The sequence below is a fragment of the Ascidiella aspersa genome, chromosome 3 (assembly GCF_963924565.1).
Source record: "Ascidiella aspersa chromosome 3, kaAscAspe10.2, whole genome shotgun sequence".
In the NCBI taxonomy this organism is placed as follows: Eukaryota; Metazoa; Chordata; class Ascidiacea; order Phlebobranchia; family Ascidiidae; genus Ascidiella; species Ascidiella aspersa.
The window spans coordinates 21,406,438-21,433,510 of record NC_139449.1 but is presented as its reverse complement, the minus strand read 5'-3'; the positions used below and the strand labels follow the sequence as shown (position 1 = coordinate 21,433,510).

At 37.6% G+C, this 27,073-nt stretch overlaps 2 protein-coding genes across 2 annotated transcripts; one reads left to right on the top strand and one right to left on the bottom strand.

Moving 5' to 3' along the window:
* The first annotated feature begins 775 nt into the window (after positions 1-775).
* On the top strand, positions 776-11,363 carry LOC146160781 (uncharacterized). The gene is made up of 17 exons (XM_083383358.1): positions 776-1,045; positions 1,214-1,432; positions 1,589-1,813; positions 2,206-2,300; positions 2,421-2,491; positions 3,691-3,767; positions 3,849-3,912; positions 4,374-4,495; positions 4,864-5,064; positions 5,382-5,491; positions 6,119-6,253; positions 6,788-6,872; positions 7,026-7,129; positions 8,060-8,076; positions 8,657-10,467; positions 10,813-10,876; positions 10,933-11,363. Exons 1-17 carry the CDS (start codon positions 881-883, stop codon positions 10,944-10,946), a joined length of 3,579 nt encoding a protein of 1,192 aa, XP_083239484.1. The 5' UTR covers positions 776-880; the 3' UTR covers positions 10,947-11,363.
* On the bottom strand, positions 11,348-21,858 carry LOC146160780 (uncharacterized). The gene is made up of 22 exons (XM_083383359.1): positions 21,644-21,858; positions 21,304-21,372; positions 20,959-21,102; positions 20,552-20,704; positions 19,573-19,730; positions 19,091-19,229; positions 18,662-18,803; positions 18,370-18,452; positions 18,177-18,273; positions 17,846-17,934; positions 17,664-17,769; positions 17,292-17,386; positions 16,752-16,806; positions 16,095-16,235; positions 15,616-15,755; positions 14,998-15,057; positions 14,757-14,883; positions 14,348-14,504; positions 13,903-14,017; positions 12,184-12,338; positions 11,935-12,048; positions 11,348-11,746 (listed from the first exon to the last, which is right to left on the bottom strand). The coding sequence occupies exons 1-22, from the start codon at positions 21,696-21,698 to the stop codon at positions 11,705-11,707; spliced, it is 2,436 nt and encodes an 811-aa protein (XP_083239485.1). The 5' UTR covers positions 21,699-21,858; the 3' UTR covers positions 11,348-11,704.
* Between the last annotated feature and the right edge of the window lie 5,215 nt (positions 21,859-27,073).

Here is a 27,073-nt window from a genome sequence, read left to right as displayed (position 1 = left end):
ATTACACGGTAATCACTAAAAGTTAATCGTTGTAAGCGACATTGGCTACCAACCCCTCTGCCACTATGTAAGGCCTGTGCAAGAGATTTGTCCAGTTTCCCTCTCGGCCACAGTCATAGCCGTGCATTTTATGTAAAATCAGCATGCGGTCAGCTGCAAAAAAAAGCTCAAACATGTAAAACTTTCGTCGAGCTAACGGTTTTCAGTATGGTACTCCACTTTCAGCCAGGCGAATTTTACAAATAACGCAATTACAGCCATGCAATTTCAAGCTGCAAAATCATCTCCCCCGCGCAAAATCCAAAGTTTCTAATCTGGACTGGGTTCACTTTTGACCTTGAGATCTGCCATGCTTTACAGACGGAATCCTTTGGAAGACTCCATCTGCGGGCTTGGAGATGGTGTTTAAAAAAACTTCACCGACGTCCATTCATGTAGCTTTGTCTAACATTAACCAAGTAATTGGTGAAATCACAACTTCAGTGGTAAATGTTAATTTAGTCTCTGTAATAAAAAAAATTTCATGTTACTTATTATGCACTATGGAAAGTATGGCAAGTCCAACCACGATTTTTTTCAAAATCCTAAAACTGTAACCTCATAATATAAATGTGCACATAGTGGGGTGCACTTTTGACCCTAATTGCACCCGGTTGCCCCTATTTGTTTCAGCAGTGCACCCGCGAGATCTCATCGATACCTGCAATTCTTTCCAGACAGGCTTATTAATTGAAAAAACATGACTTTGGAATTGTTTTTTATTGTTTAGAATTGCAGTCATGCAGTAACATGTTTCAAGTGTGAATTACTCAAATATTGTCTTCCATTTTATGTACTGAATATTGTCTGTCTTGCTTATGCTGCTAAACAAGGTGGTAACATGGATGAACTATTTTCACCACAAACGAAAGCTGCATTAAAAGGCAACAAGGCATCTGGTAAAATCAAGACAAAGAGTCGGCGCTTCGAGTTAACCCTAAAACCATCCAGTGACTCTACATGTCCAGAGTTCTCATATGCAAGCTTGGTTTTAGAGGCTAACAAGGTTAGAATTCGATGTAAATAAATCAGTTACATTCATACATTTTACCAGATAAAAACAAAAAAGATAATTTGTGTTAAAGTTTGTTTTACATGCTGTGCAATTTACATAATTTTGCTAAAATTATTCTATCTTTTGTAGTTTTTTACTATTCTAACTTATCGTTTACAGAAAAATAAGTCAAAATCGATTTCCAATGGTACCAGTTCTATAGATGAGGATGATCAAAGTAAATCTGAAGCTGAATCACTGGCTAAATATTATGAGGCAAAGTATGGTGGAGGCAGCAGCACATCTAAGTTGAAAAAGCGTCGCAATAAAGCAAAGGACTTGGCGGATGTTGGATATGGTTACGACGAAAATGATCCATTTGTTGACAATTCTGAATGTGTATGTTTTTCTTTTTTTGTTACAGAAAAGCCTAAAACCAATATTGTACCGTCTTCATTAATTTGCTGTTTGTCTTAAAGTTACCCAATTTTCGTGTTCCATGTGCCTCACAACTCTTGAGTTATGTATGTAATCACTTTTCAAAATTGTTCACAGTATGATGAAGTGGTACCAACAAGCTTGACTACACAGTTTGGAGGATTTTACATCAACAGTGGAAAGCTGGAGTTCAAACATGTTTCGGAAGATTCCAATGTGGATGATGATGAAGAAGATTCCCTTCCACTTTCTGCACATCTAAAAAAGCGAAGAAAAATGCAATTTTCAGATGAAAGCGAGGATGAGTTTAAAGAGACAAATTCATTGGTAAAAAAGAAAAAGGTGAACCTTACATTCAACTTTAATTTTTTATTAAAATATAAGAAATGTAAAAAATAACGGGTTCCAGATTCCCACCAAACTTGGTGAAACATGAAATAGTATATTTACTTTATTTAAATATGTGTATATTATGTTTACAAATATCAGATACCTAGTAAACTCCTTCATATTACCTGATGCGCACTAAAGCCCTTTATATTCCAGTTTATCCCAAAATTGTTTTGCTCTAACTTTGCTTTTTAAAGGTAATATTTCAGATGTTAGAAGTATTTTTAAGTGTTGGTTAAGAGCAAAAAGACAATGGTAATATATGTTTTCAACCATATATCCCTATAATTTACCACTGTAAAACCAGTATTTAATATAAAATTGTGCATATGCTGCAATTTTAGGCAATGAAGCGAACAAGTAGCACTACCATGGAGAGCAAACGAAGAAGAAAGATTTCATTACAGGGTAAAGATAAGCTGGGAAAGTTGGGAAAAAGGTAATCATTTGTTATATTACTTAATAAAACCTAATTTCCTTTCAAAAGTTATTCATTGAATCAAAAAGCATTTTTTGTGATTATGTTTTCTTTTCTAATATAAATTGTTATTGTTGACAGCAAAAAAAAGCAGACCAAAGTGCAGTTGCTGGTTGCGAAGGCCAAGGCTCAACACCACCTTTCGTCATCTGGTAAAAATACTTCACTCCTGGTGTCATGTCACTGCTTAGCTTTCTACTTCAGCTTTTATTCTATCAATCTTCATATTAAAATAACAACTGTTATTAGAGATTGACCATCATAACTAGCACCCGCAAAAGTTAATAAAGTTAAAATTTTTTAAGAACCTCGTCTGTCCTCGAATCTAAGAATTAAGTTGTTTTCGGCCCCTAGGGGACTGTTTTTAAGAAGTTTATAGGTCAGAATAAAGTTAAAATTTACAATAAAGTTACATTTTTTTAATAAATTTAAATTTTTTCAAATTTTGGCTTTAGACAAAGTTTTTGTGTTTCTTGAGAGTAATTTTTGTAAAAATCGTCGTGGAAGCGTTGTAAATCAGGAACTGCGACACAATTAAACCATATTAACCCATAAAAGCAGGCAAAATGTCACAATGCCCACTTGGATCAGTGGTAACTTTTATCGCAAATTGTCCATTTTTTTATTTATTGTTACGTATTTGAATAATTCTTATAAAACACTTTATCTTCATAAACGTGGTCTTCTTGAAGATCAACAACCATAAAACACCTTGACTTTGCGACAAAATATTACGTTTGGGTCTGAAATCGACAAAATATTATGTTTGGGTAACTGGCATCAATTTAAGGAAGAACTGTGGCCTCTACAAACAAGCCATTTTGTTAGGTTAAAATAAAGTTAAAATTTGATAAAGTTAAAAAAAATTTTTTAGGTTAAAATAAAAATGGCCCTAGTCATAACTCTTTGGACAAACCATGACCGATTTTTTATGTTTATGCCCACCGATACCCAATAACCGATACCAATGTTTTTTTAAGTCTATCTAACTATTTAATAATACAACTTTTTATTGTGTATTAACTTTGCATGATGATGAACACTGTAAACTAAACACTATGTTATATCTGGTAGCAATTAAAATGGAAACAAATCACAAATTTGCAAGTTCAAAAAAAAAAGAAATTTGTTTGTTTTAGGGCAAACTATATATTATTTTCATAGTAAAATATCCACAAAAGTTTCAGTCCAAATTTACTAATACCGAGTAATACCTGTATATCGGTGAGAGCAGACAGCCGAACAGATATATCGGGTAATCTCTAATTGTTACTTTAGGTTCAACTTACAGATGAAAAAGCTATTTTATTTTGTCTGTTTCACAATAACCTTCGGAATGCATTTATTATAGGTTCTGACAAATCAGGTGTTTCCAAGCCACACCTGTCTTCCCAAAATCACAAGAGCCTTAGCAATGGTGAAAATAAGGTACCTACTTATTAATAAATCTTTAAAATTATGCCAAAAGTCTTATGGCATACTCTTATTTTTGCTTTTTACACTTTTTAGAACACAGAACGTGACTTGTTGGACTTCTTGAATGATCAGCATGTTGAATTTTCTGGAAAAACAGGTAACAAACTAAAATAATCGTGCTTAGTATAACAAGCAACATTTAATAATTTTGGATACCTGGTAAATTTTCATAAAATGTTTTTGTGACAAAACACTTTAATAGTTTAAGGTATAAGCTTTATTTTCTCAAACTTTTGAAATGGTATTTAAATTTAGCCATACATTCGCCTATGTTTACCTTACAGTGTATATTATTTTCATTAAAACAATACCGATATCATAACAAGAATATCAAAGCCCATACAGAAGTAGGTATCATTTTGAACGTTTCGAATAACTCTTCCTTTTTAACATTGATGTTGAAAATGAAGAAAGAGTTTTTCGAAAGTTCAAAATGATACCTACTTCTTTATGGGCTTTGATATTCTTATTACGTCTTACTACAACCTCCAACCAATATGCTCCAAATTACAGATCGAATTTTGTAAAGTTGAAAGGAGTTATTAAATTTAATTTTAGGTACCACAGCAGTGCATGTTGATTACAGCAAGTCCTCACCTTCCAAGGGCGAAGATGCAATTGACAACTTACCTCTATCAATTCCCAATAATGTCAAAGAGAAAATCTCTTCCCTTACAAAGGTATGTAGTGTATCAGCTTAACAAGAGGCTGCAGGAAAGAAGTACCTTACGAAGCATGAAAAGGGCCATTTTTCATTCTCACAATAAAAAAAGCCCTGTGACTCCATAATAAGGCATAATTAGTTTGTTTCCAATACAAGTCATAAAAGACTCATTTTTTAAACTAAGGTGAAAACATATAAAATATCTCATCTCTTCCATTGAATGAATTTTTTGAAATGTTTGTCCACAAAATGACAACTGCCAGTTTAATATTTTACTTTATACTTAATTTTATATGTTGAAAACTACTGATAACATTATTAGAAAATAACAGAAATACCATCTGGTTAATTAAAGTCGAATGAAGTTTAAACATAAAAATGCAGATTGCGAAATCTAACGAGAAGGAGGGAAAAATGAAATTCTTTTCTCCCGACATCAACAAGTTGCTTCTGGGAATTGAAAGCGCCTCACAAAACCTCAGTAATCGGGAACGCTCAGGAATCTACCAACACCTTACACCTCACGTACCTTGCTCCAAAGACACGCTCATTAAACGAATGAAGAAACTTCACTCCTCAAAACAGGTATCAACTTGCTACAGATTGCTTTTAATTTCTTACATTTAAGGTTTTATTCGTTCATAGACTTAAATAAGTCGGAGCGTATTTAAATCATCATGCAGTTTATAAATTCATGCAATTTTTTTATGTTGATTTGGTCATTTTTTGATATTTTGTTTAAGCAAATTGGTTGTTGTAACACTTGTAACTGTAACAAAAATACTACAAGAGCTGCAGCAAATTATCCCGCTTTTCTAACCCTTAATTCCATATAGTATAGGCCTGAAACCCGTAACTGTAAATCGTTCCTGTTCGAAATTTCAACTGAACACTTAAAACAGGATGAAAACATAAAAGAACCAATGGAACGCTTGAAGAAGGCAATTGATGCTGTGATGGAAGATCAAATTAAGCAATATAACGACGATTGTGTGGCGCAACAAATGGCAAAGTATGACTCCTCTGTCTGTTACTCTGTGGAACGCTTGTTTGTAAAACAGAAAATACTATTGTAGATAGTAGAAGTGCATTTTTATGCGGTGCACGCTTTGCATAAAAATCGTTAAGTTGACCGAAAAACAGCTTTTAAGACCACACAAGCGCTCGTTTAACTCCCTTTTTACGAAATCGTACTTTTAACACAACTAGATAACTTTCAAAAGTGTCTCTGTGTAGCAGAATAAGTTTTTGAAAAAGTATAAGCCTGAACGGGCTTCTCGTATGTTCTGTGATACGCGGGACAAATTGGAGAACCATTTTCTACCATTCGAATGCCTATATTTCCATGTAATTTTCGTCTTGTCGCTTTTAATTGTGTTTGTCACGGTGATAAATTTTGATTGCTGTTTTAAAAAATAGCTCAGCTGAAAAGTGTCAGTCGTTGATTGGCAACGGTGCTAGTTGAAATTCTCAACTGACTTTACCACTAAGCCTGTGCAACTCAGTGGTTGGAGTGAAGAGCCCGTTATCTCCAGCGTCATGTGTGCTCTCCCAAGACTGTTTTCTTGTTTGCGATTGTTGCCTGAATGCTAAAGTTTATGGTAATCAACCAAGTGTACTATCATATATTGCTACGTAGAATGGACGACCGTCAGATCCTCGCAGCCTCAACCGACGAAGATGAGGACGGCAACGTCACCGCGTCCCAGGGAGAGGAGAAGACGAAGCGGACTTACGCACCCAGGAGAAAGTTTAAGTGGAACGACGAGTTAAGGTCGCTGCTAGGCGAATGTTTCAAGTTGCCTTGAGTCAGGGGTTAAGAACTCTTAAAACTTTTTTTCTTAAACTTTTTTGTTTCTAAAACTTTTTTTTACCGCGGACCGCTAATTTATTTTTTTGCTTTGCGTGGACCCTATAGGCAAGAAAATTTCAGAGATGTCGTCATAAATTTACGTCAAAATACAAATAAACTTTAGAAATCTGCCGACTTCGGTCCAAAAATTGTGGAAGTTAAATGGAGTCGAAATACATTCAGTGATTAAACGTTTTATTTTTAATTTAACCTTTTTTTAAATAATTGAATACTACTTTTAAAAATATACACTAACATTTCACTTAGGCCTTCATGGACCCCCGAAAACTAGTTCACGACCCCCCAAGGGGTCCATGGACCCCAGTTGAAGAACCCCTGCTTTAAGTAAAAAAATTTCTAAAAATAAATATTATTCTCGAGTTGTTTTGCTGAATCATGCCAAAACTTCGTTTTGGTAAAAGTTTCGCTACTTAAAAACAGTTTCCAAATTTACAGGGGCTATTTGCGCGAACTCACCAAAGTAAAATTGGGTCAGTTTGAGTCAAAACGAACGAGTCAAACCTTAGAAGAATACTTGAAGGTAAGATTGTACTATTTTTTTTAGGAAGATTTACATTTCTATGGTTCCAATTTGTCAAATCTTGTGATTGATCTGTTACCATTTATTGGTGTAATACTCTCGATTGTAACGTGCATTGTTGAATAGCCTGGTTTCGATCCATTTTTTGCGCAGAATTTCTACGAGAACGACGTTAAGAACCTTTGGCCGAAAGGTTGGATGCAAGCCAGAATGCTACTGAAAGAAAGTCGCGAGAATTCGCACTATGCCAACAATCAGTAAGTGAATGTTTTGTTTCTGCGGGCGGAAGAAATTCGTGATAAACAGCATCTATTTGTTTATAATACCGGAAACTTTTGGAAAGGCCGCCGAGATGACTTGACTTATTCCTTATTGTCAAGATTTTAGTAAAAGCAAAGCAGGGCTGGAAACATGATTTCGTTAATAGCCTTTTTGAAGGCACTCCGTATATTATTATGATTATGCTGTAATCGTTCCCATCTAGTTTACTTGTGCAATGGTCATAATATGAGTCCTCTGGACTCTTACAAGGGGGCATTTTACCTAGTAAATAAAGTCATTATGTCTTATAATTAGTCCGAAAAAATACAGCAAATACTGTTCAATAAATTCGTTCGAGTTAAAGCTCAGGCGGTAAACCAGGCTTGCGTAGTTATTTTTGTCTGGCTCGTATAAATTGCTCTTAAAAAAATAAATGCAGTTGAAATTTGTTGTGTGTACACTGTACATTCTTTTTTTACATATCATTAAACTGAACGACATTCTTAAAAACTCATTACAGTTTTTATAAAATGATTATTTAAATATCCTTCGTTTAACGATAACGAAATACTTACATGCCGTTGTCAATTCTTAAGTTATGCCGGCCGCTTTAAGTTTGACAAATTTTGACCTAACGTGAAAATTTCGACATATCTCGACTTTTTTGAAAGTCAAAACGTCATCGACCTACTTTTATTATATATCGAAATGGACCACTTGCCCAAAGTCATCCTAATAAAAAAAAATCTTATTGGGGGAGCATGTCATTCGCTTAGAGCTTGTTACGTATTTTTAAGCGGCTCAATTGATCTACAAAATATCTTATTTAAGCACAATGCAAGAACTACGGCCTGTCTAACATATTATATCAATATATTGCGTTTGGAATTTATTTTATCCATCTAAAATAACTTTTGTTTTTTTAGAAACAAGACCAAGAAAGGTGAGCTTGGATGACATTTATTGATATACTACTCTTTTTTAGCTGAAATTGGTTAATTTATAAAATCTCTTTTAGGATATTTATTAACCATTTATTTCAATTTTTTATAAGAGTGTAACTTCTGTAGCAGTCCAGGGTTCAAACCGTTAAATGATGATCATTCTAAATTGGCATCGCTTTGCTTCGTAAACCGCTTTAAGTTTTCGAAAAAAAGAAAATTTTGGAAATTTTCTGTAAACATAACGCCCTATAATTCTGTCGTTTTAAATCTGTTTAAGCTGGTTTTGCTTTACCTAAAAAGATTAGTTTAATTTGTTTTTTTAAATACTAAACACTTTCCAATTGTGATGACTGTGCCTAACGGAAAATTAAAATATCATCTTTTTTTTTACGAGTAAATCAATACACGTTATGCACCTGTGGCTCACTAATTTTATACGCTTTTCACGAAAGGCTTTGTTAATTCTTCTCTTCAGAGGTTTGCTTTTTTGTGTTTTGTTATCTGTTGTGATGTTTGTAAAATAGGTTACGTCACTGAGCCTATTCTATCTGTTTTTGTATCACCCCGTTTTTCTTTCAGCCACAATTTTAAGCGTCGGCAAAAAGTCCGTCGGCCTGGGCAAAGCCGAGAAGCAGCGAAGCGCCACCGCCAGTGTTTCGCCGCCGACAAGCTTTAGCAGTCCTCCGGCCGCCACTTCCTCATCATTATCAGCGGGCAAGAACACCTTCAACCACGAAATAGTTTCGCCCGTCACTGGCAAAGCGTCTAAGCAGCTCTTCAAGGACCACAGCAAGCCCGACGGCGGCCTTTCGATCAGCCTGAACCTGGGCTGCGACGCCGAGTACTTGCTCGGCTCCAAACACAGCGACCTCCTGCACCAGACCATCGTGAGCGCGCAAAAGGAGGCCGCCGCCGGCAAAAAGGCGAGCCACAGCCAACAGCAGAATGCGACAAAGCTCGCCCCGCCAAACTCCACCTCCGCAAAGGAAACGAACACGTCGGTCGCAAGCGTGGTGTCCAATATTTCGGCGGCCGGAACCAGCGCAAAGTATGGCGCCGATCGCCAACACTCGCACCACCATCAAACCGCTTCCGCCAAGGCGCAGCAGCAGAAGCACGCCGAATCGAAGCACATCAAAAGCGAGATAATAAAGCACACCAAGCACGGCAGCAGCAACGACGTCGACAACACAATTAAGATGTGGAGTGAAATGGGCTCCAAGGCGAGTCAAGAACTTTCGAAATCGTCCGTTGCGACGACGAAAAACGCCAATCCGTCGCTGTTTAAAGCGGTACCATCAAGCGTGATTTCGTCTTCCATGTCCAATGCAAAGCCTTCGAAAAAATCAAGCAAACAATCTACCGGGAAAGCGCCGCAGCCTAACCACATTATGGATCCATACGGGTCCGATTTTCTAAAATACGCAGCTATGATGGTTGGGGCGCCGGGCGGCGCAGCGCTCGACAATCAAATGCTCAACGTCATTTCCTCCATGAATTTTCCGTCCATGCTACCCGTGAATCCCCAACAACCCGTGTCCACCTCGTCTTCCAGCGTGGACGAGTTAGCCGCCCTGATTAGCATGCAACAGATGGCGATGCAGAACACTCTGCCAGCGTCGAGCTTCGCCCAGCAGCAAAAGTACGCGTCTAAACTCGCCAAAACTTCAACTCCGCTGCAGCAGTCGAAAACGTTTAAACACGCGACGACTTCAGCTTCCAACCAAAAGTCCTCGCATCCACCACAAACAGCTTCCTCATCGTCGCCATCAACCTCCTCCCCATCCTCGTCCAAGCACCATCCCGCCTCCCGACAACACTTCGGGGATCCTCCTAACACGGGCAAAGTGAAAGCGATAAAGCACGCCACGCAACACAACTCCCAGCATCATAAACAGCATCAACATCAGCAACAGACCGCTGTCAACGGCGGTTCCTCGGCGCGTGGCTACGGCGAATGCGCCAAACCGCCGCCGGCCACAATTTCCACTTTATCTGGCAAGTGCAAAAAAGAAGGGAGCGGGAAGCCCCAGCAGACCTTTGCGGCACCGAAACCGCCATCTAGGCCCGTCTACCCGGGCGCCTATACCCACCACTCGCCCAACGACTTTTACAAGAGTCCTACGACTTCGCCGTCCACCGGACCAGCGTACTCTTCAAAGCACACCAGCTCTGCTGCTAGCTACAGCAGCCAGGCCAGTCCCTTGCCCTTCTCTGGTCCTGTGTTTCCGTTTCATCCTCCGGGGTCCCCTTTCGCAACGGGGTCCGCTCTAAGAACCTCACCCACCTCTCCCCTACCTTCCAAAACACCCCCAACTTCGGTACCAAACTTCTTACCAACAGATTCGTTTTTGCAGTTCAATCAATTACCCCATCGGACTGGATCCAAGGTGAGCTTTTGTCGTTGAAATTTATTTACCTTGTGTTGTTGTGTATATCGCGGAAAGTTTTTGTTTTTTTGATCCCGCTCCTAATTTTTCCTAATTTTAACGCGAATCGCACATTTTTACTAGCTAAATTTTTTAGGACAAGCTAAAAAAAAGTTGTGGTTAGCGGTTGGCGAAACTATATAAATATTATTGAAAAAACTCCTGTTTGTTGAGCTATGCACAAAACAGATCATTTGGTTTTCTTTTGTGTATCGTCAATTTACGGCAATAAGTGTAAGCGATAGGAAAAACAACAATAAAGCGCTCAGTTCTATATAAAAATATAGTAATATTATTTTGCTTAAGGGATCTAGCAATCTCGACCGAGACAAAGCGGCGATGGACGCACTTCTTTCGGCACATTTGCATAGTAGGTTTTTTATGTAGTTTTCTTAGACAGACTATTGACGCGACACATTTTTTTAGGTGCAAGGAGATAGACAACTTCCTCATGTCTGTCATTTCGCCATGACTATGATATCACACCTACAAGTTCCGGTGAAAAAGTCGAAAAGTTTAATATTTGGTTGTGCCCTTTCGTTTTGGTGCTTGCGTTAATTTCACCACTGTCAAGTTTTCTTGAAGGGATTTGTGAGCATGGTATGCATTTATTTGCGTTTTCTGACGTGAGCAATTTTGTTAATATACAATTGCTGCTTTTGCAAATCCACCATCAATTAATTTTCTCGGTAAAATTCTGACAACAACTGCATTGAACTTAGAACGTCCTTCCTGAAATAAGTCCGGTAACCTATGCAGATAGAAATCACTTTGTGTGTGTGGACTATCATCGGTTCCGACAAATCTACTTTTCTACTTGTTATGTCGATGTTTATTTGGTCAATAAACCTTTGCTAGTGAAATTTGGGTTTAGAGTTACTTAGACGCCTTTGCACAAAAGTGCACACATACTTAATATATATTTTTTATTCTTTTCATAATCAGTAAAAAATGCCGATGTTATCACAACGAGCACATTCGGAATACCACAGAATATAGATACTATTGCACGTGGGAAATTGAGTTTGGCCGAACGATATTTACACAACATTTGGAATGAATGAACGGAATGTACCTGCTTTAAAAGATAAATATATATAAAAATGCGCGTAATACAAAGAGCAAGTAATACAGTAGGCTGATGTAGAAAAAAATAATTAGCTTAACGTTCCGGCTCCTTTCTTTAGCACCCTCTGTTTTAAGGTGTGTTTTGGTTAATCCAGTTGACCAAGCCGGAAACCTGTGTGCAAACGTGTTTGGTTAGGTTTATGCTAAGCATTGGATAACCACTATGAAAACATTTTGTTTGCCCTTTCAAGCGAAAATCAGTGTTTTACGATATTCACGGTATCCAAACAAATAAAGACTATACAAGTATACACTGCTTTTACTGACACTGGTTTCTGTGAAGCTTTGGTCGGCACTCACCTTAGTGTAGACACCTGGTTTCTTAGCGACAGCACATCCGTCGCCCCATGACACGACTCCAACCAGGGTGTGGGCTCCGTTGAACTGCTGCACTAGCGGACCGCCACTGTCTCCCTATTGTAGATTAATCGATTAGTTTTTATTACGAATAACTATACTCGCAATGCTCAATTCCTTATTTCCTTAAAGTTGGCAAACACTTTTTTTTTTAAATATTGTTATTTACGCTTTATAAAGTTCTTTACATACCTGGCAAGCATCTTTGGCGCCGGCTTCGTGCCCAGCGCAGAACATATCGTTCGTAACTTGATATTTGTTATCACGTAGTCCCAGCCATTGGTTGCAAACTTCCCTGTTTATGATTTTGACATCCACTTGTAGCAAGACGCTGCTAGAGCTGGAAGCTAAATTGACAAATGTAAAAATATAATTTTTACGTTGATCACCTATATATGGCTTAAAGCAGTGCTTTTCAACCTTTAAAATTTTCATCCGCACTTTTTTATTTCGAAAAATTTCCATCCGCGCGGAACATGCACAGTAAGTTGGCAACTTTTAGTTTTATTGGTGAAATAACAATGAAAGGGTTTGTGTATTAAAACCGTGTGCTTAGCCTTGACCGATATAAAATAGATAGCTTAAGGTGCAATGAACCACTATACGAGACTATATTTACTGTACCTGTACGCATAAGTGGGCACACCAGCTTATTTGATTACTGTTTTACACACAATAAAGAATAATAACATGCACCATTTTTATCCGCACATTCATTCGCACGACGTAAGTCATCCGCATTAAAAATTTTTTGATCCGCACAAGTGCGTACCATCCCACGGGTTGAAAAGCACTGGCTTAAAGCATAGGGGTGAATTCCCCCAATAGGATGGAATTTTTAAGTTTAAAGAGGAAATTTGAAAAAAAAAATTATCCCTTATTGGTTGTAATATTGGTGCAAATTAACGAGCAACAGGCTGATATTTTGGCCCAATAGGTGAAGTCAGTAAACGAATAAATCAGGGATTCTTAAACTGGGTCCATGGACCCCTTAGGGGTCCGTGAACTAGTTTTGGAGGGTCCATGAAGCCATACTTGAAATATTAGTGTATAATTAAGTAGTAATAAACTTATCAAAGAAAACAGTTTAATAAAAAATAAAACGGTTTTGTACTAAATGTATTAAGACTCCATTTCACTTTCACATGTTTGGACCGAAATCAGCAGATTTATGAAGTCTATTTGTATTGTGTGACGTAAATTTATGACGTCATTTTTTATTTTTTGCCTACGTGGCCACGCGAAACAAAAACAAAAATTTGGGGGGTCCGCGGTAAAAAAAGTTTAAGAACCCCTGGAATAAATTAATGAACCAAAAATGTTCCGAAACCATGCCACCGGAAAATACTTTTTTACTTATGGTTTTTATAGGTACCGGTATTATAGTTAATGTTAAAAACACCAAGGTATATAGACCCTATAACTAAATTATATACATTATACAATATTACCAATTTAAACCAAACAAAGCACATTTTAGTTGGGGCAAAATTCGCGTGCATTTGCATATTGGAGCAAGTTATGAACAGGGTACAGGTATTTTTGCAAGGGAGACTAAAGGTACAGTTCACATATTATTACGTCACAGTGCGCTATGAGTGTTTTTTGCTATTCACTTCGACAACATAATTGGTTTTAATAAAATGTATTTCAGCAAATTGATTAGGATTACTGATGATTTGGTACTAAAGTAGCGGCTTTTCACTTTGAAAGAGGTTATGCTTATTTTTGTTTTGAGTTATTATATGTTTACTTGCAGGCTCTGTTTTTGTTAGTGTGAAATTAAGCTTGATGATATCGGTTAAAGGGGTCCACGGGATGAGAAGGTTGATAACTACAAGCCTGCTAAGTAACGTGCAAACTAAACAATCCGGTTGTAAGTTATAAAGGTCGAGAAAGCAAAATACCCACTTTTTGTGGCTCCCCATCCCGTCACTAGACCTAGCGTGTCCGTAACGGGCTCAGAATAAGGTTGCGGGAGGCACACCGGACGAACGTAATCGTTGAACTCAACAGGTTTCGTCAGCTAAAAGAACGAGCAAACAATCGATTAACGCACAACCAAATCATGACCTATTAAAGCGCAATAGTAATCTTATAGACTACCAATAAAAGAATAATACCATCGTTTGTTGGGTTTTAAGTTTCTCAAACGCTGACTACCATTAAATATATAATAGTAAAACCAGGTTCTATGCAATAATACACGTCGTCAAGTTGATTTATTACGATACTTTTATAACCTTATGTCTCAGTTTACCCTTTCACTTTTATAAATGGCAACCAAAGAATAATATAAGGACACCTAAAAGTGATTAACAGTGCGCCGCCGATGGACTTAAAGTATTTTACGTACCTTAAGGATAGCAATATCATTTTCGCTCGTATAGTGATTGTACTGTGGATGGACTTTGATCGATGAAATATAGACTCGGATCTGTCCAGTAGTTGCTTTATTTCTATAATGTTTTCCCAAGTATAGGTGGTAATTTTCGGCTTTCGGGGTAAAGGTTCTGTAATAAAAAATAGTGTTATAGGTATGAAAAATACCTAAAAGTTACCAAGGTAAAAAAGATTTAGTTACAAAAGTACAAAGTAGGCTACCCTATTGTCTCAACGCTGTAATAAAAACTAACAAATATTGTGTTGATATTATTATTCCTTCCTGGAAATTAACTCGTGTAAACAACGATCATTCACGAACGTAAATTAATTAAAAAAAAATATGAATCAGAAGTTTTACTGATTTCCTGGGCCAATCTTACCCGCCGAAACAGTGCGCAGCGGTAATCAGGTATTGGTCTGAAATTAAACTTGCTCCACAGATATCCAGGCCGTTAGCTTGACGCAGACTGGCCAACCAAGGACTCGATTTCATTTCCGCTTCTTTGCCTAAAATGATAGGCAAATGATGTAGATAGGACAGCAATGACGTTGTTAATTTTTAAGTGTAGGCCTATATATTTTAATACCATCTGCATATAGGCAAATAACTAATGGCCTTACCTCCAACAATGCGATAGAGAAGGGAAACAGCCGGCCTGCCGCAACCTCCAGTGTACGATGCTGTGAGAGAACAAACAACAAGTTTTACATGGTACCGTAACAAGAATTTTTTTCCATGAATCGATAAGAACTCTTTTTATGCATCGCCATTAGGAATACCTTAATAAATTATAACAATCCTAACAATTGTGAATAGCATAGTTTTAAAGTGTGAATAATTTTGAGTCACGCATATGTTAAGGAATAACAATCCTAACAATTGTGAATAGCATAGTTTTAAAGTGTGAATAATTTTGAGTCACGCATATGTTAAGGACAGATAATTGTTTACTTATAGTGTTTGAATAATTTTTAAAAGCATGAAGGATTGAAGGGTAGGCTATATTTCTGAATCAAAGTTTACAGCATAAATACTCTGTTTCAGTTTTAGGTTAAAAAATGTTAAAAAGGATTTTTGAAATTATTTTTTGCACACAATTCCTTTGTTTTATCACGCAAAGTTTGATGGCAGCACACTAACATATTTCAGAAGTTGTCGGAATATGATTTTCTTACTGGTATAACTGAACAAACGTTTCTGCCACTTAGAGTTAGATTTAAACAAACTCAAGTCGTTACCTCCGGCCCCTGCTGCTTGAGTGGGGACCACGGTTGTAGTGGTGGTAACGCCGCAAAATCCACACGCTGCCCTGCAGTTTTTGGCCATGTATGTAACGTACCTCTCTGTACAGTATCCGAAGGACTGCCAGCTCTCGCAGCTAGAATCAACAATGCAAAACGTGAAAGGAGTTTCGCACTATGTATTAAGCAAAATGTGTAGAATACAATTTTTTTATGGTTAACGCCTTTCAATTATTTTATAGGCTACTGTGTTTCGCACCAACTTGTCCAACAGCAAATATATCGCTTTTAAGTTTTTTTATCATGCAATAACCGTCTAAATTAAAAGATGTTTGTCAATGAGGACTTGTCGTTTTTTTAGTTTGGTTGAACCCCTAGGCCTATATAATTTGTCCCGGGAGAAGTTTTACGACGAGATATCCCTTTGCGAAGAATCTTGTGTAAAACCAAACATGATAGACAACTTTTATGTGTACCTCTTGTGATTGTTTTTGCATTGGGCCGGGGTTGTTGACACGGCTCCCCCGCAAAGGCCACAGCTTTTCTTGCAGTTACTTTCCATAAAGGTGACGTGCGTTTCTTTGCAATAGTTTTGCGTCTCCCAGTATTTGCAGCTTCTGTGAAGTGGAAATAAAAAATTATAAGCAACCGAAAAAGTACAGCCGATTGTAATAGGGGCGGGTCCGGCGGGACACAGGACATGCTCCCCCTAAAAACTGTATATTTTTTAATTTTAACAACACGTAAGTCGTAAACACAAACAATTTTCAATCGTAATAATGTTTCTCGTATGTCTTAGTCAATTTTCATAAAATCGTTTTAGCTCAAAGGTTCGAAAACGGAACTATTGGCAACCTGTCCTAAACAATATATAAAGGTATTTTGTCGGGTTGGGCGTACTTCTTTATCAATACTTTCCCACGAAAACTTTAATAAAATAAACGAACGATGTGATGTTCTTTAGGATACTTTATCATGGCGTAAAGTTTGTATGTAACTTTGTGACTTTATTTTTGAAAAATCCATGTCCTTACTTAAGCAAAATCCTGAATTCGTGCCTGTATAAGACTACGGATGCAAAAAGTTTTGTAGAAAATATAATTGTAAAAATTTCAGGATTAGTAAGGACTTACGTGAACTTATCGAGGCAGGCATTCGAAGAAGTTGGTCTCACCGTGGTAACTGTAACTGTAAATTATTTTCACACTATTACTTTGTTACGTATTTCCTGATAACAAAAACACATAAAAAGCGACAATTAGAGCTTAGTTTGCATGTAGGTACCAATTAAAATCCTGGTTATTGTTTAAACAACAGCTAATTCGTGTTGTGCAAAACCTTTGAACAAATCGCTTTAATTTATATTACACTTTGAGTGAAAATGCTTACTTGTTTTATGTTTTAAATAAAATGTTTTTGCGACTTAATTACCATACAGCATGTTTTACTCGTTTATACAATTTTGTAAGAAAACCTTACCCATTTCTCCAGTAATTGTTTTTACTAAATTTTACCTCTACTGAGTACCACAAAACAACGATAGCCGGCGTATTTAAAACGCTCGATTTTTTCCTATTTACCGCTCGGTGTATCCTAGTAACAACGCTTGGTTTATTATAGTTTATCCTGGTAACCAGTTTAGTTGGAACTCTTATATATGCGAACGTTGGTACCTGCACATATGCCGCAGCTTTGTTTGCAGTTTTTGCTCATGTATGATGCGTACTGACCAGTGCAGTACCCTTTGCCTGTCCAGTAGGAACAATGTCTGCAAAAAGTGATTAAAGGCTTGTAATTGCATTGCTTGACATCACACAAGGCGCGGCGAGGTACATTTAGCCACGAAAACCTCCAGAAATAATATATAATAATTCAGGGTTGTATTTAGGTATTCTAAATGCAATAAGAATGAATTCGGCGGTACATAAATTATCGCATAGTATGAATTAGTTTTATGGTTTATGAACCCACGTAGTTCCTCAAGGGGTTAAAATTATAGCTTGATGCTACCGTGCATAGCCCTAGGTTATTCCTATAAAGCTCACTGGTTCGTGTCCCGGCAGCTTCCAGTAGCTGTGGTGGTTGTTGCTCGTGTTGTCGTCGTTGTCGCCATTGTCGTGGTGGTGATCGGCTGTGTCGTTATCACAACCCCTGTCGAGTATACCAAGTTATAAAAACTGACAAAGCGGCAGGTCGATATTTTTAATTGATTACGCGTAGGATTTACCTGTACAACCGGTGCACGATTTGGGGCAGTATGTGTCGCGGACAACTTGGTATTTCGTACAGAAACCTTGACTGACGTAGGATGCGCACCTTTCAGAAAACAAGAAAAAAATAGTTAGCCTATATGCCAAAAACCAGCCTGAAAATGTACAGATTTTTAAGACATCGATTGCCTTAATATACCTGGCACAACTCGCATCATAAAGATCCCTACTTGAATACAACAACTATGACTTTGCCTGTTGTGTCGAACAAACCGTAGCCTTTTGATTTGTCGGAAAATCTATGTTAGAAGTTCTAAGGGTTTTATTAGTTACGGCACAAATACTTACGAGGTTACCGTGTCTTTGCAAACGCCCACTGTGGTAGTCGTTATGGGTGCGACGGTCGGTGTTGTAGTAGCACCTCCACCACCACCACCACCACCACCTGTAAACCATGCAAAAAAAACTCTTAGTTAATAACCTTCCGTGGCCGCATGTTTATGCATAGTAAAAAGAGGCGCTTATAAATACTGTTTCTTACCTCCGCAGCTGTATTTTGCGTTAATCTGCTTAATGTCTTCTGCGGAAAAACCGTTTCTTTGATGCGAGACTGGTTGACCAGTTCTAAAAGATATAGCATTTATTTTGCAATTTTTCTGTTGTTGAAACAAAACACGAATGCATATCATTTCAGCATCTTTTATTTTTATATTATAAACCAAAAATATATCAAAATATCAAAGAAAGCGATTGTAAAATTGCTGATTATTTTAGAATCGATTAGTATGTTTTATTAACGGGAAAAACGTTTGTTAAACGTCGCAACCACTTACTGCTTATGCAGGATAGTTGGCAGATTGTTTCGATCGATGCTAAAGAAGTAACCTCCGTAGTGCATGACAGAAGTATAGTCATAAGGCGAGCCATAGGAGTTCCAAGTTGAAGCCGATTGTTTTTGAAAGTTTCCTTTGGCACCTGGAAAGTGAAAACGACATTTTTAACAGACTGGAGTATGGTGTTGAAGTTTTGTGTTTAGCGCAATTTTTTAGGCCATTTCACGGCGGAAATAAAAATCCGGACGAAATAACAAATACAAAGGGGGATTTTAAATAAGGTAACATTATTTTAAACCACCAGGACTGAGAAAACATTTTTAGCAAATCGACCTCAAGGCAGAATGAAAAAATTATGTCAATGGTACATGGTACTAATGAAGGTTAATAATTAATCAAAGACCTGACTCAATGACTCATGCGTCTTACTGGTTATAATGTTGTCCCAGTTGATTGTGACGTAGGAGTCCCGATCACCCCGTGACTGTTCATGCCAGAATCCGAGAGCGTGCATGAGTTCGTGCAATATCGTGCCTTGGGATAAGTCGCAATTAGGTCCGATGTACACCTGCAAAAAAGTCGGCCGTAAACGTTTGGTGAACTGTCAATGAATTGCTGTTGCTACTACAACAAATTTCTTTTGGTGGGAAACAAGTAATATACACTGCGCACTCGACAAACTATGCAAAGGTTTTAAGAACACCGGAAGCCTTCGTCAGACTAACCGAATCAGCCGATCAATGATGCAAGCAAGGCAGCTTATAAAAAAAACAACTATATATTGCTTGCGATGAGGTTCGAACTCACGACCTCGGGCCATATCGGGACCGTCGCTCTTTTTTGTGAATTAACTACAAATAGTTTGATCTTTATTTAGTTATGATTAGCATTAGCAAATTTGCGACACTTACCTTTTGCCTCCCGCCTGTTTTGCCCACGTATGACATGCAACCTTGTGTACCGTGGAACTCGATGTAATCAACTTCGCTTTGCCTGGTAACAAACCTGATGCACGTGTTTTCGTGATATTTTTCGATGGCTCTCAAAATGTTGTCACGTTTATCGGTTCCTGTGTTGAAGTATACTCAGTTACTGGCAGGTTCAATTTTAAAAGTAGGAAAAATATATATGAATTTTGTATTATGTGAAAAAGTGTGTCATAGAAATTTTAGGTTCTCATGGTTGTTACTCGCAAAGTTGAAATAACTTTTTTTTATTTACAATAAACGCTATGTAGAGTGCTGTACGAAATTTATGATTTGTGTGCGACCGTTAAACAACAGTATGCCTCATTTCCCGATGACCCATTGTCTAACGTAACTCAGGCGTAGACACAAGATAGGTGAGAAACTCGGTGATACATTTAGTTTTGTGACGCATGTGCCAAATGAACAGTTAAAAGTTTATCATCATTGTGAGTAATTTTTCAATAAACATGCTACGGGTCACGGAATCTTTCAAATGTCGAAAGGCGACATCACCGCTATACGTATAACCACCTGATTTAGATTTAAAGGTGGAACGTAGCTATGCATATTTTAGTTTGTATACAGCATTACTTTTTTTTTGGTAAATCGGAATTTCATCGCCTTCATAAGTATAGGCTTACGATGTCTGATTAGCCTACCAAAAAACGTTAACATGCCACACAAGACTAGCATTACATTATAGGGTCATAGATAATTAAAATCAGTGTTTTTATTAAATAGTAATCCCGTCCAACGGTAACTTTTAACCAACCCAATTAGACAAAACAACCCAACTTATACCCATGTCAATTAACTTGCCACCACTTTTTACCAATGTCTGGTTGTGCGAAACATACCCGGACGGTGGTTTTACATTCCTAAAAAAATAATTATTTAAAGCCAGACATAATATAGCGCTTACCTATTTGTGAATCAAAGGCGATCGGAATGGTAACAACATCTCCTGTCTTGGGCCACTCCCTTGATGTGTCTTTCATGGCTCCTCGAGTTTCTTTTCCGTCGCATTGTTTTGCTCCATACTGGGTTAGCACGGCGTCGAATGTTCCCGTTGCCTCTAGTTTTGGTTAAAATGACTTGGTTATTGGCAAACATGTGCAGTTAGTACACCCATCAATTAAGAAGTGACATAAAAAAAAGGGTTTTGTAACATTACATATAGCGAAAAATGTTATTTTGAAGTGACAAAGTCTACTATTATTCAAGTCGTGTCTGAAGCATTAAATTTAAAATATGATATATATGTAGATAGCAAAGAAGACATTTATAGTTGCCATTTACAATGATTTTCACCCTACTAAATGTACTTACTGTCTACAATGATGTCGCCCTCGAACACCCCATCGGTTTTGCATTCACAAGTGCAGTTGCCATCAAATTTGTATCCCACCGGGCATGATGCCATACATTCATTTGCAGTCATGCATTCGGTGGTCGATGCACTACGCTGCTTTTCTTCAAATACCAAAATAATGCATATAATATTAGACAAATAATTTTCTTTTACTTTGCAAGTTAACTGTTTTATATGAAAACTGGCCAATTTGAGTATAACAAAGTTGGGTTCACATAGAATAAGCTTTTTAGAACAGTTTGCACACTAATTTCACAGTTAAATCCAGTTTTACATAAAACTAATCATAATATGAAACTTACGGGCTGCCTGGTTGATTTCATATTCGTCCGTAGCAACAAAGGGTGCCGGGGGCTCGAGAAGAGGGTTGCCTGGAATTACATTAAATTACGTTAGAAACACAACAACATATCGTGTAATAAGCAAGTCTACCTGCTACATGCTTACGATTTAAAATGTGTTTTCCAGAATTTTACTGCGTATTGTTAGAAGTGTTGAAACCATTGGATAAATTTCCAACTGATCAATGATATGTTACGCAGACAAGAATTATAAATAATTAGTAAAAAAAACTCGATAACCAATATAGCAATATTATAAAATCTTAAAAAACATATATTATCTTATGATATTGTCACTTACATGTGCATGCTCCAAAAAGGCACAGCGCCAGAAAAAATGACGCGAGTTTGTTCATTGCTGAGATTACTCCGACGTCGCAATTCGGAAGATATATCAGCTAAATAACCCTTTTCGAGTTGCCTATAAAATTACGGCTTGCTAACAAACAGAAAACAATTAAACTGTTTTTCGATTTACTGCGGTAAAGGTCGGTTCGCTTTTCTTGTCCTTGCAATTGTTTCTGTAGCGATTGGAGGACTGGTTTGAATGCGCTTTCCGAAAAGCGCGACATTTATACCGAGCAGGCGTGACGTGACATCACCGGGCCAGATCCCTTATAAGGCTATTGCTGCTGGTCAACCAACCTATCGGACAAACGATAGGGAGGCGGAAAGATTCTGGTGATGCGAGTTCAACCTGTAGGGGCCCTAACACGCAATGCATAGTCACTCTTGTCACACAGAATAGTTTAATTCGAATAGGATAGCAACTCGCGGTCATTTAAAATCGCAAATCACCGAAATGTTTAAAGTTACGTACACCACTTGTTTACCATTTGTCAACATTTAAAAACGTTAATTAACCGAGCTCATTGTTGCATTAGTGCAGTTTACCGTTTTTTTGTGTTATATTACATTTGTCTTCCATGCGTTTTTTTTATAAGGTTTGCGTTATTTTACATTTCGCCAGTTCGTTTTCTAAACGCATTTCGCACTTTACGCAACATATACATATTGAGTAGTTGATTTTCGAATAGTTGGACGTTAGCACCTTGTTAAGGTAATTTGACTACATTTAGTTAACCTGGAAATTAACAGATGTGTATTTTTACCTTTATAAAAATAGCGTATACGTCCTTTCATTACGGCCTAACGCTCAATGATTTAAACGAAGTTAAAGTAAAGAGGAAGATGAGCAATGGCAAACGTGCAATGCCGAAAACAACAACTCTTACGAATTGCTTGTCACACAAAGATGATTTCACGTGCCACGTCATAGAACTTATTCCAGGGCGTTCATTGCGTCAGAGTTATAATATTATTATTGCCTTTATAGGCAAAACCTGATAGCACCAATGGCAAGCAAGCATTTCATTAAACATTAGTTGGTTGCCATCAACAGCGTTCTGAAGAAACGCAGCGAATTATTAAAAGTAATAATATCTGTCGACAGCCCTTTTCCGTTTTCGCACTATACTCTTAGTTCTTTTTCGCACTATACTCTTAGGTCAGTTAGCGATCCTCACCATGGGTTTGAAAAAAATTATGGGTTCGCAATTAATTCGGTATAATTGGGACAGATAAAAAACATCCTCTGGTCAATTTCACCCGAATGCTTTAGTTTCGTGACGTTACACAATTATTTTATTCTGAGATTTGCATGATGTGCCCCGAATCGTAATGTCAGTGAATCGATGTACGCCACTTAATGTGTAGGCTACCGTATATTCAATATGGGATGCCTTATTTAATACAACAAACCTTTCAGCTTGTTGGATTCGTGGCACACTGGTCGCAAAGACCTTTGCGATAAATTAAAGTGAAATAAGTGCACCAATGTTTCGCTTAATACGTTGTTGATACACGCGACAAAACCAGCCTGTCGTAATATTTCCGGTTACAACCTCTACCGCGTTATGACGATTTTAAATTGTCTGTGTCAAAAAAAGTCAATCAACAATATCTGTTGTGTCGTATTGTTGAAATCGCGTTCAACTTTTTCAGACAAAGCTATATTGTTTAATTATGCCTTGGCGGTGTTAATACTGAATTGCATATTTCGAATAAAAATAGAAACCTTGGATGGTTGGTTGTGATGCATCAATATATTTTTATTCCAACTATGACGCGGACCGGAGATCCGGCAGAAACCGTATAATGCCAATTGTGCGTATTCCCGATTTACCAACGACTTCGTGGAATTTCATCTAATGTCAGGAAGCGTTATTTCGAAACTGGCAAGGCGGTTTTGTTAATTGAATGGCAATAAAGGAGCCGAACAAATCTGACCCGTTAAAACACACCCACCGTCGCGTTAACTTTTTACCATACAGTCACTTCCGATTATTATAAGACACTTCCGCCGGGTAATTGCACCACCGGCATGCTAAATTAGAAGTGCCAAGTCTCAAACGTGCCTGCTCGCAGCCGATCAAAGGGACGTGACGTAACAAATGGTGTCGCGCGGGTTCCACCAGGGCGGTTCTGTATTTCTGGCGCTAATCACCAACTTATGGTGACCCCTGAAGGACTCGTGCCAAGAGATGTACATAGGCACGCTCGTGCGTAGTAAGGGTGACGGAAATAAACTGACACCTTAAATCGCGTGTAATCGACATCTATATAGGTCACGCGCAGATGTCAGGGTGTCAAATCATTATCATTTGTTAAACAGAACTTAAAAGAAGTCATTAAACGGTTGCCATATGACAAACCGATCACGCTCTGCTATTGCGTTGAAGTAGAAAAATGTAAATACATCTCTTTCCCGATAGTATGGGTAATAGATATCGTTTTCCTTCCACCGTTTAACCTGAGTTGTATTCACATATTTTACTTCAGTGCTGTGACCGAACTGAAACGCAGAAAAGTCTAGATCCCTGTTTCCCAATCACAAATTTGTAAGACTATTAAATAGTTGCCCTAAAAAAACTCGCACTGGGGGAGGCTCCCAAATAACTGGGTGAAGGAGATACAATTTACTAGCAATTGAACAAATATTTTAAGAAAAACTGGTATTGACTTAACACTTCTACGTAAAGGGCAATATGGATAAAGAAACACGCAAAAAAAGGTATTTACAACTTGAAAATGGCAACTTTAACAATATGTGGTGTATAGTTTTACAAAAACTATTTATTCTTACCTAATGATTCGCTTTTGCGGATTTTTACCTAAAGTGTTTTTCAGAAAAAGAAAAAGGATAAAAACCGGGTGTTTACAACTTGGAAAATGGCAACTTTAACAATATGTGGAGTTAGTTTTTTACATTAATGGTTAGCTTTTGTGGAATTTAACAAAAAGTACGATTTTGTGCATATATGCCTGTTCTTCTGACCGATAACGCAGCGCTATAATCGAATCGCGTATTACTAAAATAATTTCACGGAAGTTCGAAATAGTTCTTCTCGCTTTAATGTTAAGTAACATCTGATTACGCCTGCGGGTGCATTACATCAATTTGCTGTGCATGTTTTAGGGGTATTTATACGTTAATTACAGGGTTGGTGAAAAATGGTCTTTACACGCTGTACAAAATGCCAGGGGTCGAACTAGTATTTTCGTGACTTTTTCCAGGATGTCATCATTATTTGAAATACGAGGAAGATTTTGCCACAAACTAATTCGGCGTTAGGGACGCAATTAAATCGCCTATTTTATTAAAGCGAGTCAGTTCAATCGCAAGTCACCTATAGGCAGTTTCGTACCGCAAAGCCTAACTCTACCGAATAAGTGGGCAAACAATAGCATAAAGGCTCTATAAGACCCCGCAATATTCGGCTTTACCTTAAGCTGTTTTATCATCAAAAGTGAAATATCTTTAGCACGTTTGGGATTTCCCGTGACTCAAAGCTTCCTTTCTGTTGTATACGTTGGTTGGTCAAAGGAACCCTGCAAAACCTTAAGATGCATTTTTCATCGCTGTCACTTGACGTTTACCTGTAGAAAACGTTGCCTGCTAAAATCTGCCTCATGAAAAATCGACTACCTCGGTATTACCCACCACTGCTGACTGTAATATCTCCTCTTATACCCTTATGCTGTGTAACAGGAAACGCAATGCATACAAACGTACACTTAATGGCAAAATGCCGTCAAATTTCAATTTAGACTAATTCTGCTGTCAGTCGCTCGTATTTTCCGCATGTAGACGGAACACAAAGCACCGGACTTGCTAATCCGCAGGTCACCTATTGAAGAAGTTGTCCATATTCATTGTAATTCCCCTTCCATTATGGTGACGATGTGTCGGGACTGTGCTAATTGTAAGCCTTGTAGGATCGGCTGAATTAGTAACCTACAAAACCGACTGAATATTTGCAACTCAATACTATTTTAATTTTTACTGAATTTTTTACAACTATTGGGTTTTCAACCCCTGCTATTTAGTCTTCTCTAACATAGAAAAAAGAAAATACAAGTAATTCACAAATTCAAATACAAATCATACCATTCTAATTTAAACTTTTCAATCTATTTTCGCTAAGTAAAATTTTGTATTGCGCATATATAGTCACATCCTGTGCTGTGTGGTATTTTAAGCAATTAAACATCCGGTTGTCACACCGGTGTGCCCTCACGGGTGCGCATCGAGCGCGTTTCATTACCATCGAACATACTATACGTAATTTTACACGTGCCACACACGTTGCTTTTGTAATACACATTTTTGCATATTCCAGCCGGTTTGCATCAAATTTGCGAACGTTTATTTCAGGCTACTTTCTAGCGTTTCTTATCGTTAACTTTGGGTCAAGATTATAGGTAATTTTCAAAAAGTGGCATCTCAAATGTAAAGTAACTGTGGTTTGTCTGTGTATATCAAAATCTGTCGGACCGTCCACCTCTATAAGAGAGGGCTACTGTGAGTATACTATTGATTGAAAGAAAAGTGAAAAATCAGCTTTCCCCTATTCGTGCTGTGGTTGAGATACATTAGCGCTTTAGCGATTGAGGCGCTATAAGAGAACGACAGCTGACATTTCCAGTCTCGGTCTATTCCCGATACAACGCTAATTACGTCACCGCGTATGGGGATTACACGTCGTTCAACTCGTAACGCCTGTTCTTGTATTTTGTTAAAATAAATTTGTATAAATAAGACAAATACTTCAAGGTAGTTGCGATTCGTTGTTGCTCGGTTTTTGTTGAGGTGATTGCGATTCTGTTATTTAATTTTGTTTGATCAAGTTTGATTTTGTTTGATTATAATTTATTCAGTTTTTTGTCTGGCCAATAATCCAATAACACTAAGGGCGAATTTAGTAATTTATAAAGGACACTTAGGGTGTTTTTCAAAAAAACGGCAATTGGTAAAATAAATAATATTAACTCTGACGATTTCCTTACGAAAAGGGCAACATAAATCCTATAATAACGAATATGCCAAATGAACAGGAGGTATATCAAGGCTTAGTTGGGTTTACGAGATCCAGCAAGTAAACGTCTTATTTTTCTAAAACCAGCAAACGTAATCCTCTTTTTTTTGATGTTTGCAAACCCAAGTGCGAAGCGCCTCGACCACACAAATGCGAAGTTGTCAGTTGCGGCCAGCTGGTTTCTTTCTATGGTGACATATTTGTCACTCTTCAACCCTTGAAATAGAGGTCTTGCTACTGTCAACGTAATCAGATGCAAGTATCAGTCGCCAGCCCTTATTCTTAACGCGCCTTTTTGCAGTTTGACGGTATCATTCGCCTACGGAGACTATTATATTACAAAGAAACTTTAC

Coding starts and splice junctions, on each gene's coding strand:
- LOC146160781 (XM_083383358.1), top strand. CDS start 881: ATGGATGAACTATTTTCACCACAAACGAAAGCTGCATTAAAAGGCAAC. Junction 2,492..3,690: donor ACACCACCTTTCGTCATCTG/GTAAAAATACTT, acceptor CATTTATTATAG/GTTCTGACAAATCAGGTGTT. Junction 3,768..3,848: donor TTAGCAATGGTGAAAATAAG/GTACCTACTTAT, acceptor TACACTTTTTAG/AACACAGAACGTGACTTGTT.
- LOC146160780 (XM_083383359.1), bottom strand. CDS start 21,698: ATGAACAAACTCGCGTCATTTTTTCTGGCGCTGTGCCTTTTTGGAGCA. Junction 21,103..21,303: donor TGAAATCAACCAGGCAGCCC/GTAAGTTTCATA, acceptor TGGTATTTGAAG/AAAAGCAGCGTAGTGCATCG. Junction 15,756..16,094: donor TGCAAAAACAATCACAAGAG/GTACACATAAAA, acceptor TGTTGATTCTAG/CTGCGAGAGCTGGCAGTCCT.